At 41.4% G+C, this 22,800-nt stretch overlaps 1 protein-coding gene across 2 annotated transcripts in view; it reads right to left on the bottom strand.

Annotated features, from left to right (window-relative positions):
- Nucleotides 1-22,800, bottom strand: part of ARID5B (AT-rich interaction domain 5B) — a 192,500-nt gene that overhangs the window by 30,055 nt on the left and 139,645 nt on the right. The window contains exons 1-4 of one of the 2 annotated variants that reach the window (XM_081234658.1): nt 16,066-16,300; nt 14,528-14,640; nt 8,275-8,479; nt 6,286-6,338 (exon numbers count right to left, since the gene is read on the bottom strand). In XM_081234658.1, the coding sequence (XP_081090784.1) occupies nt 6,286-6,338; nt 8,275-8,479; nt 14,528-14,640; nt 16,066-16,069 (375 nt within the window). In that variant the 5' untranslated portion in view covers nt 16,070-16,300. Of the gene's footprint in view, nt 1-6,285; nt 6,339-8,274; nt 8,480-14,527; nt 14,641-16,065; nt 16,301-22,800 lie in introns of those variants that run through there. The other variant, XM_081234657.1, reaches the window with a different exon arrangement.

Raw genomic sequence — 22,800 nt, 5'->3', positions numbered from 1 at the left:
TGGGTGTGTGTAAGCTTTAAACCCAGTCTCAGGCAGAAGCAATGTCTGCCTCCTGGTATCTAGCCCCCAGCCCCATTTAGCTGGAAAGTTTGATCTAGCCATGGGGTTAGCTTGATCAACTCTCTCATAAAGCCTCAGGCTTCCTGGACATGTTCACGTTTCAACCTGACCTTCTATTATTTGAGGTTTTTAAGGATACAAAGAACTCTGGCTGTCTGTTTCCTAAAGAAAATTCATCCAAGCAGTTACTTCTCTTGGATTCCTGACATCAACACATCTGCTGCTGTTTACCATTCTAGGACACTACCAGGTACAGAGGCTCCGAGGCGGGAGGGAGGGAGGAGGGTTGAGGGTGGGGTGACAGCATGAAAAGAAAGAGACGTCACCGCTTTTAAGGGTTCACAATCTAGCAGGATTCATAATGCCATACAATTAACCATAAAGCAAGACGGAAAACGGAGAGGACCACACCCAGGTAGAGTAAACCAATCTAGGTGCATATGAAACTTAATCTCACTTTGAAGACACTTGATAGTCACTTCTTTCCCTAGTGTGGATAAGACCCAAGGAGCTCTGTGAAAAGCACTCTACACCTATCATGTTCATGAAGTTTTCACTGCTTATGAATACAGTCACCCCTCTGCATCCACAGACCCCTGCAGATACCAAAATTTGCGGACGCCTAAGTCCCATATAAAATTTGCATATAACCTGTGCATGTCCTTCTGTATACTTTAAATCATCTCCAGATTGGTTATGCTACTGAATACAACGTAAATGCTATGTAAATAGTTGCCGGTACTTGGCAAATTCAAGTTTTGCTTTCTGGAATTAAAAAAAAATTTTTTTCTGATCCAAGACTGGTTGAATTTTCGGATGTGGAACCCGCAGATACAGAGGGCAGACTGTACAGTGGTTTTCAAACTGCTTTTTAGAATTCAGGTGGTGTTTTAAAAGGTGGTGTGAAACCAACTCTCAACAATGCTAATCCCTGCCAAGAAAATGGGCCCAGTGAGTGGGAAAGGAATCTGTCCCTCCCATAATTTTATTTGATGAAAATAGTCTGTCACTTTAAAAAAAATGGGAAAACTATTTAACCCAAGACACAGTCTTGGAGGCTTTATTTTCCTACCTTTGAGGTCGCTAGGATGAAATAATTTTGGTATTTTTGTGGCCTGGTGAGGAAACAGTCATCAGAAATCTTTTAGGACAACAGTGCTTCCACTATTGTATTAATTGTAAGAAAGTGTAGGACGTTATGAAGTCAGAAGGAGAATCTGCCTGCGAGCCGTGTTGCCCCAGCTGCTGTGAGAAAGCCTTTTTCCTCAGGACACCTTGAGGGTGGACTGAATTCAAGGAAGATGACTTTTTTTTCCTGGTAGTACTCCAGGAACTGGAGCCTTTCAAAGCGATATGACATCATCTTTGGCCTCGAGAATTTTGAATTAAGCAAGAGGCTTTGTCTGCCCAGAGAACTAGGGTTAGATTCAGAGGATGCCTTGAAATGATGTCAAAGCCAGAATCTGATGTCAAAGCCTAATCCTTCCAGCAAGAAAACAAGTGACTTCTTCCAGTTGGGAAATAATGGTCCGGTCTCACCCATGGGGCGAGGCGGGGCTGTGAGCTGACATTCTTAGAAGGCAGCACTTGCATGGTCCTCTGCCTCTAGGATAAGATTTACTCAAGACCCATTTCCCGACTCAACCTCTCTCCAAGTATTGCCTCTGGCTCGCCATCAAATGTTTAGCCAAATGGAAATCACTTCAGCAAACCATCATCAACACACTGCATCCTGGTAATACCCCAAGCTACTCTGCAAGCTTTAATTGCTTCACCAGACACTGAAGTGAAGACCTCCTTAGCTCATCAGCAAAAATTGATTCAGTTCTGCCTCTTCCACTGTAGGTGACCCAGACTCTCAAATGTTTGGAGAAACTGGATATATGACTGTTAAAGAAGGGTCCTCATTGCCAACCAATCAAAATGCCAGTATACTGTTTTTTAGGAAATCAAATCCATTCAATACATTTATGATCTCTAAACCTAGGGGTGCAGAGACACAATATACATTTCTAGCAGAGGCAGAAGAGGCCAAGAGAACAGAATATAGCCATTAGTTGAATGCTGTAAAGGCTTAAAATAGAACTTCTGCTCTTTTTTTTTTTAATTCAATTTGAGGGTTGTGAAGGACTAAAATGAAATAATCCGTAATCCTCAATTCGAACCAGAAGGTTTGGAATAGTTTATAACCACAAACAAAAACAAGCCAATTAAGATGGCCTCTTTTTATAACCAGAAGGAATTCCAGAGAGATGTCTTTATCCAATCACAAGTTAACAGCTGAAGAAATATATCTACACATTTTAAACTTGCAATTTTTTACTATTACTGAGTATTTACATCTTCCAGACTTCTTGACCCATCTTCTAAGGTCACACATTTTTCTCAAGAATCAGAAATTCTCAGCTAATAGTTAGTATATCTGGTAAGGTTCGTATTAAGTACAAAGAAATGACTGAAAGATGCTACCAATGAAGGTAGGTTATTAGATCTTTTTTTTTCCAAAACATCACCCCAAATACATAAAAAGATACATAAGAGACTGCTGGGAACGGAAGGCACAAGGAATTTATAAATCTCTTTCTTCCCAGTGATACTATGGAGGTTGAAGTAATTATGCACAAAATTCTCAGCAATTCAGAATGTGAAGAATGCCATGATGACCCCACTCAACTCATTTCATCTCCCTGTGCCTCAGTTTCATCTGGAGCAGGGCAAGAAGGATCTTTTTCTGCACAAAGGCCAATTTGCGAAAAATAAAAAAGTTAGGGGGCTACACTTTTCCTTATTCAAAATGAAAATGGCTTATTGAGTCCCAATTTAGATTGCCACTTTACCAAATGGAAAAGTATTGGTTGGAAACTTTGTGCTACTTCTGAGCCAAGGAATGTTAATATTCTGGCACGTTTATCATGTTTATTTAGTACTAGCATGAAGACAACATTCTAATCTTTGATACTTGGTTTAGATGGGGGCTTCTGAAGCTAGGAGTCCTGAGGTGTAGTAATCACTGTTACCATTAGCTTTGAATTAACATAATCTGGGCCGTTAAAAAAAAAGAAAAAGGATTCTCAAATTCTCAGGCCAGGCCCCACCCCAGAGTTAATATCTCAGAGACCTAGAAAACTACTTACACTTTAAAGTTCCCCATTGAAAATTTGAGCCCCAGTTCTTGAGTAGCCTCTGGGAAGCCTTTAGAATCTTCTTCACTGATCTCGAAGGCTCTGAGATCTCTTTTGAGCTCTAAATGACAAGTCTACACTTGCTTCCAATATCAGATAATCTCACAGATAAGTATCCTCTAGTAAGGCTGTGATGACAACCTTAAGTCCTCAGACTTTGGATATTATTCATACATCTCCTGGACTGACTTCAAGACTGAATCCTCACTGAGCATCTCATAGTTTTATTAGTCAAAATATACTAGAGAAAAATATTTTCTGTACTTCACAAGTTCAAAAGCTTAAAGGTAGAAATGGGAGTGGCAAACTTAAGTGCCTGCAGGGCCAACAGGTAGTATGAGGCATTTTTTAAAAAGGAAGGAAGGAAGGAGGGAAAGAAGGAAAGAAGGAAAAAAAGAAGGCAGGAAAAATCCCACCAGTTGGCTTCATTCAGTTTATGGCCCCAAATAGATTTTACAGTGAGATAGCCACGTAGATTCACTGCTTGAGATGAGATGAAAAAATATGGCGTATTGTGAAGAGTGGCAGGGACCCACCAAAGGATGAAGAAGTTGAAGGGTGAGTGGAGAGGGAAGGAGGAAAAGGGCCACCCCACAGGTCACCAGTCCTCTTTGTGGCTTGGCTGAAGAGACGTGAAGCACATAACCAGATGGAAAGCAGATGCCAGTCTGGTCTTGCCATGTTCACCCATCCCAGTCACTCTCTCCTCCACTCCATCCAGCACAACACAGTACAGGAAGAGTAAGTGGCAAAACATAACACTTAACTTGTTATCCATCTTCATAGCCCCCAGCCCCATCCCTCACTGCCTAGCATCCAAGGGCCTTCTTCCCTTGGTTCCATCCTTCTCTCTGGATTCCCCTTCATAGTCACTTATCCCCACCACCTAGTGACTCTACTTTAAGTTACAAACTCTCTATACCCAACTTTATTCTACCTACATTGTTTGTTTCCCCATCTGATTTTCTCTTCCTAGAAGGCCATGATCTTTCATGTCTAAATTCCATCCGTTCTCCAAAATTCTGCTCAACTGGCATCAGAGCCATAAGTCTTTTTTCTTCCCCATCTCTAAACGAGGAAGTACTTTACCTGAACCGGGCACTGATCTTTTTTTCCACCTTGTCTTATAATTACTGCCTTTCCTGGATGGTAAGCAACTGGAACCCCTGGCCTAGATATTTTTATGTCTCCCAGAGTGTCTAACACAATACCTTATACACATAAGACACTCAGTAAATATGTGGTCAGGTGATCTGCTGATTGTGTGATTCATTCATTCATTCATTCATTCAACAGAAGAATAATCACTGTTTGTTCAAAGAGTATTGCAAATGCCTTGAGACTCATCAGAAGTTTCTTTTGGATTTTCTACACCACTTTGCTATTGCATGTTAAAAAAAAAATCCTTGTGCAAATACAGAAGATACAAAAGCAGGAAAAACTGATTCTGTGAAATTTGCTGGCACTCTCCCTATCAGTGAATAACAAAAAATTCCTGGGTTTAAAAAGACATTCATAATGTTGTGCAATATCATGTAACTGCCTGCAGTCACGGTCCATAAGAATGTGTATTCCTATTCTGAACTTTAAAGGTTAGGCTTAAAAGTCTAGGCTATGGGGTTGACTCCTAAATTTATGAGACTAACACTGAATAAGTTATCAGCTTTTTCACATGCACAAAAGCTATAATTAGCTCAAGATTTTGCAAAACTATGAGCCACAGTGGGAAGGAGTCAAACTCCCTGTCCTATCAACAGATCCAACCAAGTGAAAAATTACATTATTTATTTTTCAATGGGGCACTTGGTAAAACAAATATTTTAAGCAAATTCATGTCTATGAAATGCACCTTTAAATGTAGTTCATATGAGTATTGGATTTCCTTATAAAAATCTATGTACTGCCTATATATTAAATAAGCATTTTACATGTATATAGACTCACATCAAAGAATTTTTAGTCAGAATTCACAGCAGGTATCTCTACATTAATACCAGATTACATGAGTCACATAACACTTGCTATCTTTTCCCATCCCAAGCCCCTGACATCACACCCTTACATTAGTTTGTGGAACAATATGCTATATCTGGCAAGAAACACTCATTATTTTGGGTTAAAATGAATTTCATTTTCTTGACTCTGTGTCTCTTACTGTCATTTTACTACGATACAGGGATATACCCCAGGTTACTCTGTAAGGCAAGAAAAAAAAATAATTTCTTCTTCAATTGTAGAAGAACCTGCACAACTCAATCTGATCATTGTGTGGAGGAGAAAATCTTTCCAATGACGACATCTTCCTGTGTCACTTGATTTTATTATAGATGTCATCTCTGCGTGCTATATTAGTGCAGCTCTCTCTTCTTCTTTCAAGATTTTAATCTGAGTCTGTTGCTCTAACATTTTATCAGTTCAAAATACATGCTGTAAACCTCCGTGGCCATCAGATTTTCCTGTGAGCTAAAAATAACCCGTTCCTGTCAGTTAGAATTAGCTGATAAAGAGTGTCAGAGCCTGTTCTGAATAAGTTTGATAACTTCCTGTTTATGTGCCACTGACCCTTGTCTAATAAAGCTTCTTTGCCCTAGAATGAGAGGAGATTCTGCTGCATTCTATTCCTTAATGGCCAATACTGATTACTTTTGAAAGCCTTTAATACATTTCCCATATTAGACATGAACAGATGTCAGGTATGTTGCCAAGGGAAATTTCTTTTATGCAATCTTGGCTTGTTGTACAATAATAGCCCTTTCTCAACATGGGAAAAAATTACAGACCCAACTAATTTCCCTGACAGGGGAGAGTTACATATGTTTTCCACTTGCAGTTTTTACGACAAGTTTACAATTTTGCCAAACCTGGAACTAATTGGGACTGTTTCCAAAACCGGCCCAATAAACCCCCAAAAGTGTAGAGCCATTTGAAAAGGTAAGTCAGCGATGGTTTTTTGCTTTTGCATTTTCTCCATTTTGGTCACAGCAGGGTGCGGGTGGGGGGTTAGATTGCAAAACTATTTCATTTAAGTCGCTTAAACACTTACTGTTTCATATCCTCCCAGTTTTTGAGCAGCTTGAAACATAGTCCAAAGGTTAACTGTTAGAGGGACAATAAGTATTTAGATAAGCATTGCATTAACATATTTCCAAGAAATGTCAATTAAAACATTTTGCTTTGTTTTTTCAATGAGAAAGAGAAAAAAAAAAGAAATACTAACGTAACCCAGAGAGCTAAGTTCTTAGGAAACATTTTGCCAAAGTGTGTTCAACAACAGGATATATTAGTACCACTTAAAATATTTCTTAAGAAACAGTCACAAATACGGAAATAGTTCTACTTTTAGGATAAAGGACAAACACAATTTTTAGTCCTATTGCCATCAGCAGACCAAGGAAAGCTAAGTTACTGCCTCCTTGGGAAAAGAGGGGGATTTCAAAACGGGGGCTGTTCTTGTAGGACCCTTAGAAAGAAGCCATTGACTAAACGGTAATATATAATGCCTCCTTCAGATAAGAACTCTCCATAGTCAATAAATAACAGCCACTTTAATATATGATTAGCTTCTTAATAGAATGTCTGATGGCAGCACTATATTAAAAGCTCATAGCATATTTCACTAGCACATGGTACCTTGCACTGAGCAGGAAAATAGATATTTCACCCTTGAGGCTGCAGTGATACAACAGATCAAAGGAAAGGAAGATACTGGTTCACAGAGGAATTGAGTCATTTGTCCACTCAGTCCCCTAACTTGCCTGTGTGATGTTGCAAATATGTATTTTTAAAAACAATTTTCTCTTCTTAGGACATGCATGTGTTTATGCTATTAAACATCTACGCCAAATTGCTAGCAACCCTGTTCATTTGTACTAAATACCATGGAATGGGACTGCTACGGATTTGATTCTTTCACAAGAGGGGAAAATTGAACTTCAAGTAATTCCTTGGTAAAGGAAATGAAGAATAAAATTAAAAAAAAAAAAAAGGCTCTTTGACACAACACGTTCGAAAAGCCTCATTGAACCCTGCACTGTTTCAAAGCTATCAAGAGCCTTGCCTCAGCCGTGATTTAATCTGAACCAATGCATAATGCAACAAAGCTGTTCATAGTACATTAATTTTACTTCTATTTCAAGCAACCAGTTTTCAGACAAACATTGTAATCATCCGTAGTTATATAAGTTTATAATGGCTGCGAGTGTTCTCTTGCAATCAGTGCCAGTTGCCATTAGGTATGTAAATTGTTATGTAAAACATACAGGTTTGACATTCTTCATCAAAATGACACATGGTTTTAATCTAGGAAGATACATTTGGAGAAAATACTATTTCAAGCCAGGGGCTCATCGCTTTGTGTGCCACAAAGTCCAGACAGAGGCAGTATATATATTCAGTTGTGAAATCAGGACAGGGTCTGGGTTTCTTCTCTTTTTATAAGGAATTCTGCTCAGCTAAGAGTTCCCTGTTCTACTTTAAAATATATGATGACGCTTACATGTACATGTCAAAGTAATTCAAAATTGGGCCCTCGGTTCAAATTTGTGTATTTCTTGTTTCCTCTGAAGTCATCAGGTTTTTGTTATCTCCTAACAAATTTGGGGCTTAGGAAATACGTTTTCTCTTTGTGGTTGTTTTGTCCATCTTTTAATGTCCTCCTTTTAAAAGCTGTCTCTTCAGGCAACATCTGTGCCTGATAAAGCTACGTCATATTATTATCTCAGAAGAAAGGCGTTACAGACACTCAAGACTGACAAAACAGAAAATGAGGAACTTTCAACATGTCTATTTCCAGTCATAATCAGTGGATTCGAGCCTATAAATATCTCACTGCAACTGCCCCAGAAGGGAACAATATCGTGGAAAGAGGCAGGGGGAAAAATTCCTGGCCTGGATGATTTGTAGATTTAGTATAAACAGAGAGCATCATCCCCAGAATAGGATTTCAACATAATCCTGAGTCAAAAATTTTTTTCCCCAATTCAAAGAATCTGAGTGGTTTTGATATTTCAGAAATGAAAACAAGTATACTTACTCTGTTTAAAACCTAAATACGGTATTCGTTCTATTGGTGTCTTCCTTTCTTTCATGTATTTATAAAGTGCCACCAGGAAGGCCTGCTCATCTGCCCTGCACTCTTCACCAATTCCAACCTTTGGTTTTTCTTCATTGGAGACTTTTTTACAGTTATTATGGTTATTCTTCGGCTTGGTCAAGGCTGACCTGGCCTCACATTTCACCTGGAAAAGGGAAAAAAATATGCCACATCAAATCAAGCACAGCTCTGGAACACTTACAAAGACATAGCTAGGACAGGAACCAGTAAACTACCCTTGCCCTGAAATAGCTCTTAGAGGCACTGCTGAATATGAATTGTCTTCGACCAGGAGATGGTAAATTTCTGTGAAGGGCCCGATAGTAACTATGGTAGGCTTTTGGGCACTATCGTCTTGGTCACAGCTATTCAACTCTAGCAGGAGAGCCATCCCAGACAATATGCAAATGAATGGATGAGGCTGTATTCCAATAAAATTTTATTTATAGAAACAGGTGGCCAGTGGGCCATGGTTTGCCAAACTGTGCCAGCCTCTTTTAGACTCCTTACAAGTATGTTGATATGAAACCAGAAACAGTGTTTGCATCTACTAGGACCATTCTCCTGTCTCTTTATACACTTTATTTTCCTAAGGAGCACCATCTGTTACTATCATTCAAGGAATCCTGCGTTCTTAATAACAGTCCCATGTTTCGCATTTTGTATCAAAATGAAAGGCCAAGTGTATTTCTTCATAGTAAACTTATCTTGTTGCCACTCTTCCCAGCAAACTGGAAAAACAGGTCAATGCTGGCAGATGTTGGCATCAGGAATACCAGCAAGGTCTCTGCTATCTGTCACCCGAGGGTGATGCCCAGACACACCCTCAGTAGGAAAACAAAACACCCCACTCTTTAAGGAGGGCGTCTCGCTTTTCAGTCAGCTCTGAGAATCTCATAGATGTTAAGTTGCCACAAAGGAAAAAGTAGAGGTCAGCTAAAAACCCAAGAAGAGTAAGTGGAAAGCTCCATAATTAATAAATAAATGACAGTAAATGGGCCAGATATTCTTCCCTCCACGCTCCAGGCAGATATGGAGCTCGCCACATGGAGCAGCCAACCTCAGGTTCCCTCCTCACTGCCACGTTCTCCAAGAGGCCTTTGATGGTTGTTAAATGTAACGCTGAGCTGCTGAGCTATTTTAATTGTCAAAGGGGGAAGTACAAAGGGTCAAGCTGTGAGTTCAAGTGAGCCCATGGGGAATGTGTACATTCCAATATTCTTTACATCTCCCCATCTAAGGTCGGAGAGAAGAGGATGATTGCCCAGGAAATGTTATGAATTAAAATGTCCCACACATTCAACAAGGTTTTCCATTTCAGATTTCTGACTCCTCTTATTCTTTCCCTTCAGAGTCTCCTTCCCAAGCGCTAAGAACATAAAAGGCTACACTTATTTATTAAAGGGAAACAAACGTCTCCTCTGCATGGGTCTTCTTTATTGTTTATTCTCTCAAATGGACACACTAGTTTAATATCTTTAGAGTCCTGGAAAAAAATAAGACTTCCTGCACAACTCAATCAACTGGGCCTCTAGATAAGATTTTAATTTTTAAAGATCAGTGGAAGTGGGATGAAAACATTTTTCCATATAGGATTTCTTCTTACAGTATTTTCAAACTTTAGTACTTTGTAACATTATAGTAAGGCAGGCATCCTGGGAAACTTTATATTGTCATCATTTTTCACTGTCAAATTTCAGATTGTTGAGTCTAAAGTTCTGATGAAATCTATCATTTAACGGCTCTTTGAAATCATAAAATCACTCCAGTTCTAATCTGTCTTGCTCTCTGGCCTTTTTTTGAGTGCTTACTATGTAGCCAGGCTCTATTCTAAGCCCTGTTTTGGCCCTATCTCATTTCATGCTCACAACCCAAATGGGGCAGGTTATTAGTCTCTTAGGGAGGAGGAAACTGAGGTACAGAGAGGATGGGTGACACATCCAAGATCGCAAGATCAAGTCCAGGTTAGTAAGCGGCGAGTCTGGAATCTGAACCCAGGTAGTCTCACTTGATGGCTTGTGGTTTTAAACACTATTTTACTGACACTCATAAAAACATTAAATTGATAGTCGAAACATACTTCCAATTAAAGAGCATATCTTATCACTAGGCATTACAAAGCCTACAGCCTAGAAATGTGATTTATCAAATGAGAAGTTGAAGATAAAACTCGGTGGTTTCCAAAGTGTAAAAGGGCTCCATTCCTTCCATTGTGTGTTGAGCAGAGGGAAGGAAACCAGTATCAATGGAGCAGCAACAGTGACCCAGGTACGGTGCCCTGGGCTTCACACAGTCTACCTAATGTTCCCTAGAATCATAAAAGGGAGGTTTTGAGCCCCATTTTACAGTCCAGGAAACTGAAGCTCAGCGGTATGTATTTTAGTGCGTGGCTAGTGTCGGGTAGCGCTCTGAGGTGAGAACTCAGGTCTGCCACACTCCAAACCTGTCTTTTAAAACCAGGAGTAGATGTCAGTTTTGCATATAAAGCAGGCTGAGGTCTTAAATCTGCAGTGATAAGGGGCCACGTATTTATCTTGTTAGGTCAGAAATGCCACTGTTCAGGGAGTATGAGGTTTGCCCCTCCGTGTCCTGGGAGCTGCCTCACCCATGCAGAAACACCCAGAAACAGAAGGAAAACACAGAGGGCGTGCACAAACCCGACCCAAAGTCATTCAGACCCCGTGATCACAGGGGAGGCTCCAGGGGATGCTGGGCTGCCACCGACTGAGCTGCATCCTGAAAGTCAGGGGGCTTCTCTTGGGGGCCAGGGGCTTCGTAAGACATGGACAGTGGTTTCTGTTCGTTCTCGGACTAGCTCCGTACGTAAGTTTCTTCACTTAACATAAATGAGCCCTTTAGGGTATTATTCTGTTTCTGGATAGGACCAGGCCAAGTTCCTTTCTACATTTTTTTCACACTTACCGGAAACATTCTCAGCGTTTTAAGCTACTGAAATATGACACGGGGAGCTAGTCTTCATGCTGACCTTGAGAAAGCCCAGCCTTTTGATGGTAACAGTTAATTACTAGATCTGTCCCCCGCCTCCGCCGCCCCCAGACCTGAACACCTTACACTTGTTGAGTTCACTAAGAGCTTTGGGGTTTCCAAAGTGATTGAGGAAGTGCTAATTAAAGAATCCACATTTAACATTTTCAGCGAACCACCACCTATTTGATATTAACCGCATCCTTTCACTGGATTGAGCTGTAACTAATTCAGCCTTCAACTGGGGCAGCAAGATGTGCCAAACCAGCAGGAAAGGAACTAGAGTCTAATTTCGATTTGGTCACTAACTTCCCAGGAAACCCTCATTTTCTTCCTCAGGAAAGCAAGAAGGATAATCCCTGGGGTGAGTTCTGCAGACCAAATGGGATGAAAAGTATTGAAAATAATGCAAGTATCACATTTGTGAAATATCAAAAGTATGTTTGTGATTTAAAGGAAAGAACCTATTACAGTTTCCCTTTTTAATGTTCCTTTAAGAATATAAGCCACCTGTTAATGTACTTCCGGCCTTTGGAAAGTGCTTACAGGATGTGAAAAGTCATTTGCCTTTTATCAGTGGAGGCCTTTCATTAGAGAGCCAGGCTGAGAAGACTTCTCTTGTATAGGTCGCCATTATGAATGGGCTTTTGCCCCAGACCTGGATTTGTGTTGGACACATTCATGACATCTTCAGAGAATTGGTAGCCTCTTCTCCATGAGACTTTTGCTATTGTTGGAAGGCCATGAAATTCTCTGTCTCTTGGAAAACAGAGTCTTGCAAAGTTAGTTTTCATGTTCTCACTGAAAGAGGGCAAACTTTGGATAGCAACAGGCAAATTACTTGACTTGCTTTTCCAGTCAGGCACACAACAAACTGAGTGGGTTCTTATTCTAAGAGCTCTGCTGTGAGGAGCTGCAGGAAGCTGGTACTTATCCACAGTTAGAAATGGTCTGTTTGAGGCACTTTTGGAAAAAAAAAAAAAAAACAGTCACACAAGTCTTGGTCATAAAGCCAAACGATCACCTGAAATGTTGCTTCCAGTTCAGCAAATGATCAGATGGTCACAGACTTGTAACCTCTACAGTAGCGTTTCATGAGAAAAGACCACTAAATTAAGTCACAAACGTCTTTTTAATGCTGTCCTGGCCCCAGATGTGGCTTGTTCATTCAGCAGGTATTTTACATCCATTTGTTGGTGCCAACAGATAAGCCCGCCATACTTCATACCTATCAGTCTCTCTCTTCTAGGTGAAGCGGTCTTTCCAGACCCACTGGAAGCAGCCAAAGCAGGACTATAATCCAAGACTCCGAGAAGAGCAGGGCGTTTAAACCAGTCCCCGGGAGCTGACTGCGGCATGACATTCATCAAGTTGCCATTGAAACTAATGATGGAAGGATGATCCTCCTCCTGGTAAAGATTCTAAATGGCAGTGCTGGTGCAAATCAGGTGGAAAAGGTCACTTGGAAAACCCAGGCTTGACTACTATCCCTTCTGAGAAGGGTAAGTCAGTGAACAGCAATTCAGACTGCAGTTCTCTTCAGTTTTGTGGGTCCTAGTAGGAGTCCTGAGCTGCCTTCCACGGAGGGAGGTATCAGAGGTGCTGTTCTTTCAGATCAATTGTATGAGTTCTGTAAAACTCCCAGAGGCATTCTTTGGTGGTGGCTCCAAATGACATGAGAAGGAGCTTCCTCCTGCTGGGCTCAGGTGCAGAACATGCTGGGATAAACACGTGATGTCACCTTAGAGGTATGGGGCAGGGCGCCAACACAAGACCTTGTCAGGACAAGCTCTGCTGAATGCCACGATCCTAAAACCCTCTCACTCCATTCTGCAGTATCTTGCAAGCCATGTCACAGGGAATACACTGTTCCCGCTGACATCCTTCAAGACCACAGAAGTCGAAGCCCTAGATAGGTAGTTGTAGGGCCAAGATGTCCAAATTACTAGAAAATTCATTTTTGGTATCCACACAGACTCACTCGCAGAAGGTTAAAGGAACAGAACAAAAATAACTTTAGGGAAAAACAGATTTGTTTTTAGCCAGAAAACACACATTTCTACTGGGTGGTCTCTTTTTAACCCCTTGCAATCTTGGAAGCATGAAGAAATTTTAACCAATAAGTCCTCAGAACTTCCTGATGAAATAATCCTTGAAGATAAGATACAGAATGCGAATGTCTGGGATTTGCTTCTTTACACTGGGAGGAGAGGAGGCCATGGCAGAAGAACAGTAGATGGTCAACAGAGAACTGAAGTCATGTTCTCCTACTTTAGGATCTTCCAAATTCACTAATAATGCTCCCATTTTCGTAAGCTTAGTCCTTGGATCTGGAAACGTGGCATCAGTTGAAATCCGGGCTTCAATTCAGGTCCTAAAGGGGCTACTGCTGTCTTTGGCACAGAAACAACACCTAAACGCAAACACCCTGTAAACGGAATCATGGAAACACGATCCAAGCCCACAAAAGTAAAAAAAAAAAAAAAAAAAAAAGATAAGCCTAAAAATATGAAGTGACACTTCACCCTCCATGGTGCTAAATACTTCAGGCATGCACTTTCCAGATTCCAAAGAATGCTTAGGCCTCAGGGCCTGAAAAAGAGTCTAGAATTTGGACTTTCATTCTGCATCAAGAGTGATCTTTAAAAACATGTAAATCTATATATGAGTATATGTATACATGTAAGTACTGGGCTACGTGTCTTTAATTCTAAGGTAAATTAGAGGTGAGTTTGAAAAAAAAGTAACTTGAAAAAAGATGAATTCTAGCCATTTCTAATTTCATTCTCTGTTAACTGCTGAAACATATTTAGATGAATACATTCAGAAAGAGGATGGTTCAGCTTGTCTATTTTTGATACAAGCAGAGTAAACTATGTCATTGTGTCACCTACTATGAAATCTCAGCCTCAATGACGTGGGCGCTTAATCATCTGTCCTTTACCCAACAGGCCAAACAGGGAGGTGGGAAGTCTTTCTGCTGACTAATCAAAATGCCTGCACTGCCCCTCCCCCAGCCCCCCCCCCCAGGGGAGGGGAGGGGAGGGGAGGGGAGGTGGCGGGAACAGGCACAGCAGAGAGCTGTGAATAGCAAAGTCAAACTCTGAATTGAAAACTGCCACCAAGACACAGGAGCAGAGAGAGAAAGGGAAGAGGGAAAAATAAAAAGATGCAGCAAAACGAATACCATGGAGCCGAATGACTGTACCTTGGCAACGGATTTGCCATCGGAATTGTTGTTGGAATCTTTACCACCACTGAATGAATCTCTTCTCTGTGGGCATGGTTTCTTTTTGCGTGGTCTGCCTTTAAGATTTGGCGCTGAAAACAAATGGAGAACAGATGAGATACATTTTCATTTGCGTGGGTTTCCTTATGAAAAACCAAGGATCTTAAAACTCCAGTGGCGCCCTCTAATCGTTCAGAGAAACATACACATCTGTGGTAGCCAAGCCTCCTTTTAGGCGTCTCTCTCTGAAGGGCTGCCTCTTGGTAGACTCTACACGTCTGTCCATGTTCCCCAAAGCTAATCTATTACACTTGAACGTGTCTAATTAATATAAATAAAATGAAGCCCTCAGCTTTAAAGGATGATGATAAGGAAAATGTACTTCCCCATTGTTATCAAAGAAACATGTTGGGCTGAAAGACAGCCCTGAGCCTGGCTTGTTCTTTGTTTTCTATCTCGTTTTCAGAAACCCAAATGATATGCCAGCCCATTATGGTATCATAGTAATGTAACGTTTGAAAACATCTCTCTTCAAAAGTGGAGACCTGAGCGTTTTCTCAAAGTATGATACACATAAGTAAGGAGAGAGCTGTAAAAAAAGAGGCATTCAAAATAACAATCTGAAAAATAGTATCCCATGTATTTACTATTAATATTGCAACCAGCACGTTTCAAATCTCAACAGATCTGGCAGATACATTTAAGTCAGCATGTTCTCTTTTCCTTTTCAATATATTTTTTTTATGAAGATCTTGAGGGTTATTTAAAATAACTTCCAAAGATCACACTGGAGTTAGCCTGATTCCGTGGAGATTATACTTTTTAAAAGCCATAGACAAGACACAAATCAAAGTTATATTTCATCTTGGATGCTGAGCTTGAATCCCTTTAAGATCCATACAGAAAGAAGGAGAGAGAGAAAAAAAAAAAAAAAAAAGGCTGCTGTTTATTGAGTGCTACGACTCTCCGGCATCAGCTTTCACATTTAACTTCATCAGTCACCCGAGTCAAGCAAAAATAAAACAAACCAACTAACCAACTAGCCCTTGAAGAATTCCAAACTAACAAATTATACCCCAAGCAATTTCTTTAGGACCTTTCAAGGTACCCACACTTTTTTATTGCTTTAAAGTATGATTATGACCATGGAAAATCTGAACAACTCAAACCCTCTTAACTGTTGTTAATCTTACTGATGTCACGCCGTTAACCAGTGCTTTTAGGACACTGTACACTGTACTCCTCTTAACAAACACAATTAATCCCACTAATTTGATTTTCTACTGTGGATAACAGTCTTGCTGTCGACAAAGCACAATAAAGCAGAGCTGCCTTTACGATCAGGCAAAAGTTTAAAAAGTGGCTTTGGGGCTCAGACTCCCCCCTTCCCAAATCCGTTCTCCTCTCATTTTCCCAAAACGTTTGTCTTAAAGTCTATCTCAGAAAGCCAGCCTGGAATCATCAAAGGTAAACAAACTCACAAACAAAAAATCAAGCAAAGAGAAAGCGGCGATTACCCATTCCAGTCGACAAACATCTGCCTGATGATGTCTGTGCTCGTGAAAGCTACAGCATGTGACTGCTTCCCGGCCCTATGTCCCTGAAGTCTCGACTTGACTTGGTGTGGATGTCAGCTTCCCTCCGAATGCGAGCTGCGAGGCTCAGCGCTCTGCTTACAACTCCCCTCCCCCGGCAGCTCCATTACTCATGTAAACACACAGCAGTGACTAGCACGGGGGTGTGTGGGATGAGCTCCGAGGACTTGGCTTGAGTTGCCAGACTGGCAGGCAGGGCTTGCCTCTCTCTGAGACTACCACACGGGGTTGGTGATTTCATCCGGCCTGTTTTGTGGATCCTGGCCTCCTGTTCCCCTGTCAGAGCCCGATGCCACCTTCCTTCCAGGCTCGGCCTGGAGCCAGGGCGGGGACCATTTTGGTTTGAGGATGCAGTGTAGCACAGAAGTGTTTCCACAACTGACCCAAGGGCTAAGACTTTAATGACCGCGAGGGAAGGATGTACTTTCAAGTCCCTTATCAAAATAATAGCAGAGCAGAAAGCTGACAGAAACGCATAGAAATTGGGGGTAGGTCTGAGGCATTTCATTAAAAGGAAGAAAACAATATTGCCTCTGTTCTAAGACTTGTTACTGTGATCTTTCCTTCCTAACATGTTGGCAAAAAGCATTTAAACCTAAAAGGCATTTATTTCCAGAAAAGCTTTCAAATCCCAAAGGCCTTTTAGATAGAGAGAACTTGCACTGAACAGGCTGTTTTGAATAAAGGCAAAGGTTCCGGGAACTGACAATAAGTCATCCCCAAATCGGGTCTATTTTCTCCATTCTTTGAGCTGCCTTCAGAACCCAGAGAGGCACATGCCCTTCCCCAGCAAATTCTGAGAATTGCAAATTTAGAACAGACTAACACCTAACAGTCTGGTCACACAAACTTTAAGTGGAATCTGATCAAGAGAAAAAGGCTTTTGTCCCTAAGAAAGGCAAGTACACTGATGTTTCAGGTATGGTTAGGTAAATCTCACCAGTCACTAAAGCCTCAAACTCAAATACCTCTTTTAGTCTCCCCTCTGAACTTCTTTTCTGACCTTCTCTGATGGAAAGTATCACTGTATTATTTGTACTTTAGCTGTGTCTCACAGCTTATTATTATACTAAGTTGGAGAGTCCTTAAGGGCAGGACCATGTTAGATTCATTTTTCTCTGCCCCAGCGTCCATCCAGGGGCAGCACTGCCTATATACTGTTGAATAATCAAGTGACTAGTGGAAATACAGGTGCCCACATAGGCCTCCTTGGTGTCAAGAGCTGGGCCCGCCGACCTGACCACATGTATGCCCGTCACACTGGGCACCTGAAAAACGGCACTCACCTTTCCTGCTTACCTGTGAGCTCTGGGAGCACACACCAGTGACTTGAGTTTGCTGTGGGAAATGAGACGGGAAACCTACAGCCTTTGGTTCCTGCTTAGGGTAATTGTATCTGGCATCTCAGTGGGACCGTGATTGTCCCACATGCAATGAACAAATGCCCCGAAGAGCAGACGTTCAAAGTCCTGGGGGGAATGGAGCGTACAGGACTCCGTATGGGGTGGGAGCCCCCGTAATACAATTGGAGATTTTTTGGATCCACGAGACCCCAGGTGAATCTTTGGGACCGAAAGGCTGGCTTTTGGGGAGAGCAAATATTCTTGTCCCCAGATGATATTCTTTTCCTACAGGGTCAAGAAGACAAATCATTTATTTGCTAGGCGGGTGAATGAAAACAAATGCTTTGTGGTGTGGTGGGGTCAGGGGGGCCAGGGGGGCGTGGCTCTGGCCTTTAACTCTTCCCCACCTCCTCCTAGCTGCCCTGGACCAACCTAAACCTGCCCTCTCCTTGCCAGCTAAGGGGTGGCCCTGAGAGAACCCAAATCCTAAAACTCCAGAAGCACACCAGCTCCCGTGCTTTAGATGAGAGCAGTCTCTACCAACAAAGCCATTCTTGGAAGCCAGCAATACATTTACTGATAGCATACCTGGTTCTGGTGAGTTCTACTTCAAAAAAATACATGTAGTGTATTTTAGTGTGAAGCAGTAAATGCACAGTTACTTTGATATGTGTGTATATCCACTGGCCAACCCTGGCCTGACTCAGAGAGTTCAGTCAAAGCTCTTTGCACGAATGTTTTCAATATTATTCACACATAATAATAATAGCTGATGCTTACAGAGCACTTTTTCTTGCCAGTCAGCACACTCTGCATACAGTAACTCATTTAAAACTCAAAACAAGCCAACAGGAAGGCACAAGTAGTATCCCCATTTTACAGACCAGGTAACTGAGATAAAGTGAAATTACTTTTGTCTTAGGTCATACCACTGGTTACTGGTAGCAGAAGGCTTCCAACCCAGGCAACTGGACATTATCCAGAGCCCCTGCTTTAAGGAACTTCTAACAGAGGACATACACACTGTGTCTCATAATGAGGTATCTATATTATTAACTTGGGCTGGCAGTCTCTGGGGAGCTTTCCCCAAATGAAAAAACTCTCAAATACCACACAACACAAGGGCGCTGCAGCCCATCTCAGGCATCAGACAGTATCCTACAGCCCTGAGGGCGAGCAGGGTTCCCATCAGTTAGGTCACAGAGTTCCAGTAAAACTCAGAGCACCAACCAAGTACATTACCCCCTTGCAGTGAGCCACTGACTGACTCTTCTGCCTAATCGGTGAAAGATCTCTGTGGTTTTTTAAAACAAATCTTCCCTCTCTGACTGCCCATCTGTTCCTCTTACTCAGCGCCATGAAATTAACAAGTATTCACCATTGTGACGTCACCGCTATTTCTATAGGTGTTAATCCCAGGAGAATCGGCACTCACCAGTGCCCCAGGCTACTTTGACATCTGACCCATGTGTTTTATTTTGTTTTTTCCTTTTCTTAAAAACTCCTTCAACTATTACTGAATCACAGTCTTTTTTTTTAAACAGTATAGCAAAACATGCTCTTTGTGTTTTGTTTTGTTTTTCTTAGAGTCTAGAAGCTCAGAGTTGCAGGCGTTCATGTACGTATTTACTTCACTGTGGGTTCTGACAAGTTATGTGTCAGGGCAGCACAGGTGTGGGAAACTTTCATCTTGCAATAATAATAAAAACAAAGGAAATGTAACCAGTTACTGGCAAAGTAAATTGCTTTTGGCTTAAATGTTCCTGTTTTTTTTCCTACTGTGTTCTTCCTGTCATGACCGTCTCTCTTTTTTTTTTTAATAACATTTATGCTCTTGGAAATGCCATGAAGATAAACTGCTATAAAAGCTGGATTGACTCATCAGTTAACAACTCTTTCTTCTCATTTTGCAGAGAGGATTTTGTTGCCAGCACAGCAACATGTTCTCTCGAGAAATTCTTTGTGAGCTTCCACTCAGAGATAGGACTTGCTTGTTGGTAGGGGCTGGAATTAGGGGAATGGAAAACCAGGCATCATTTTCCTAAGAGTTTGACCCCCAGGGTCAATGTCTAGAGGAAGCTGGCAGAGCGTTAACTCATTTGATTTGCAAGTTGTGTGTGTGTGTATGTGTATGTGTGTGTGTGTGTTAAACACTAAACACAAGTCAGAAAACTAAACGACACCAATTGAAGTATTATGGACTGGCAAACATTGTTCTATGCATAGTGTGCATTACTGATAATACTTTACATTTCTTTAATGCCTTTCCTCTGAGCATCTCAATTCTTTGGTACATTGTCTTTACAGACAATAATCTTAAAATACTCTGGCAAGTTTCAGCATGGAGCATTGCTCCTGCTGGGGGGGGGAAACCTATCCTAATTTAGTTATCATTTATTGTATTCTATTTTCAATGTTTCCCTTTTGACTCTTTAGAAACTTCCTCTTGCACTACAACAAAAATAGTATGAGTGTTTTTAAAGTTATTAACGTATGAGTAAAAGATTTAGAAACCGAGAATGGCAGAAGGCTTGATCAAAGCCACTCCTGAAATTTATGGGTGTAATAAAAGAAAGGCATTTCACAGATAATCTCTTACAGAATTTCAGTTTTCAAATACTTGGAGAAAAAGAAAAGAAAAACAGAAGCTCTCAGCTCTCATGCTGGCTTTAACTTAAAGCCAACATTTTTACTTTTAAATTCATAAATGATTCCCTGAAATTTTATTTCAAATCCACGGTTACAATCCATATACTCCCCGCTCCACACCTCACAGAGCAAGGCCAGAAAACTGCAGCCGCTGGTACTCAGCGTCTGATAATTGGTTGAATCTTTCCATGAATTCACAAATAATCAATTATATATAGATTTAAGAACATGCAAGATTACTTTTATTCTGTTCGCCTATAAATAATTTCCCACACCCAGCAGAAATGTTTGAGAAGCAACTGTGCTGTCTGAGAGATGAACGCACCGGGCCATTAACAAGCACAATTCCATCCTGAGGGGCTTGCTAACTTAAACGATGACTTTAAAGCAATAGGTACAGTTTAAAAAAAGCTGCAAGAGTGTTATCATTTTCTGTCATTGTTCTGACAGCTTCCTTTTTAAGAGTAATTTTTTTCCTCAAATAAAGGCATTAAAAAGATGAGTCCAGACTTGCAAGCTGAGACCAGAGCCAGCCTCAAATGCCCTCACTCTCAAATGCCACCAAGACGACACAGCCCTGAACAGGGACCAAGGGGTGTGCCCCAGGGGAGTGGTCACACTCACTACTCTGGATGTCATGGCTGCTTTGAGTTTCCAAGGTTGCTTTAGCCCAAGCCATACCTTGATGTTGCTTCAACCACCGTGCCTATTAACTACAATTTAGCATTTCCAATGAACTATGCTCTCACTGGATCCAGGTCCTCTCCTACCACCTGTGGAAGGGTGAGCGGTGGTGTTATTAGAAAGAGTGTGGGGGGAAAAAAAAATGAAGCAGGCTTTAGATGAGGTCAAGCCACTTCGGCTCTTTGTCACTGAGATCCCCAAGAGTCACTAATGAGAGTGGAATGTATCACTGCATTTGTCATACCTGGACTGGTCGGGCAACTTAAGTCCAAAACAGCCGTGGACTTCATTGACTGCTCAACAAACCATGTAAGTAAACACTTTTGTAATGCCTTCCAAATATGTCCTGTCTTACTCACTCCTTGGTTCATACTTGCAATGCTGGAGCAGTTGTTAATGCCTCTGATCAAAGTCTTAGTAATTTCATAGGCATGTGATTTGCATAGCTATTTCCTGATCCGCCTTCTCTCTGCCCTGGAGGTCTTCATTTCTCAGAAACACTTAACAACACAGATTATTTTACTTCTCCCCTTCCCCCAGCCTATAAATGGAACTTGACTTGCTAGCTCATCTGTATTGCTAATTGGTTTGAAAGCATGTGACTCCATGCATTCTTGCCATTAATACACAATCAAACCTCTTTTTTGGTCAGTTTTTACCAGCAGTGATGGGCAGATCTCTATCTTTATTTCCCCTCTGTGTCTTGAGGAGGGAGACAAATTTAAATGGCCAAATGTTGTCTTATATCATTTCAAAATGATGTAGGGAATTCCAAAGGAATTCAGAAATGTTCTAGAAGTCCATGATAGGCTTGTCTAAAAGGGCGCTGGCAAAGAAGAAAGGGATTATAGTTGCTTTTCACTACCACTTGCAGAGTAAGAGGGAAATCGGGGAGCTAAACTGAGGTCTAGAGTGAGGAGAGATTCTGGGTTTTCAGAGGATTGACTCTTTAAGGAGAGAATTCTGGAAAAAGGGAAGGAGACTGAAGTCAATGCCAGGCCTTTCAAATTTTGGTCTGTTCTGGCTACTCACAGTATCCTTTCAACCATCTCAGATGAAAGATTCCCTTCAGGACCTTGGTGGCTCACAGCTGCTCTGCAAATGCTTATTCGTCTTTGGGGTAATGAAGTCTACAGGCCATGGCCTCAGGAACCTGTGGAAAGACTTTGGCCTTAGAATTCCAAATATTTTGTAAAGAGACATCAGGGCAGCATGGACACCTGAGGGCTTAGCTTGGATCTTAAGGTACAGGGGGCAGCGCCATGTAGGTGCTCAGGCTGCGCACAAAGGGTCAATTTCCTCCCCAGATGCAAAGTCTTGTCGAGAAGTCACAAACCCAGCCAAACCAAAAAAATGGACTCTAAAATGCTATCGTGGCTCAAACTTCACTTTCACATCTACCTGGCAACTCATTTCTCCTGCTGTTCTTCTCCCCAGATGCCAGGTACCCACCAGCCATTTCGAAGCCCCAGGAGCCTCAATTAATGAAGATCCTGCTGGATGTTGAGGAAAAAAAAAAAAAACCTGCCTCAAAACTCCTACAATCAGAACAAGTGTGTCATCTCAATGCTCACTATGTACTCTTTCTTAAGATTTTGAAATAACTCATGTTTCCATTTTTTGAAAACTATTCAGTATACACAGATTTCATTTTTCTTAGTATGATTATCTACAGTACCAATAGAACATTAACTTAAGATACTTGTCTTTTTTTTTTTCTTAGGCTATTTAAGGATCCACTCTGGAAGTGATTTTTTAAGGACGTTTTGATTTCTGTAATTTATGAAGTTTATAAAGATAGGACCTCTTGGGCTTCCCTGGTGGCACAGTGTCCGCCTGCCAATGCAGGGGACGGACACGGGTTCGAGCCCTGGTCCGGGAAGATCCCTCATGCCGTGGAGCAACTAAGCCCGTGCGCCACAACTACTGAGCCCGCTTGCCTAGAGCCCGTGCTCCACAACAAAGAGTAGCCCCTGCTTGC

This window comes from Mesoplodon bidens (genome assembly GCF_964165515.1).
Source record: "Mesoplodon bidens genome assembly, chromosome: 1".
Classification (NCBI taxonomy): domain Eukaryota; kingdom Metazoa; phylum Chordata; class Mammalia; order Artiodactyla; family Ziphiidae; genus Mesoplodon; species Mesoplodon bidens.
The sequence above is the reverse complement of the archived record's forward strand: the minus strand, read 5'-3'. Positions and strand labels throughout refer to the sequence as shown.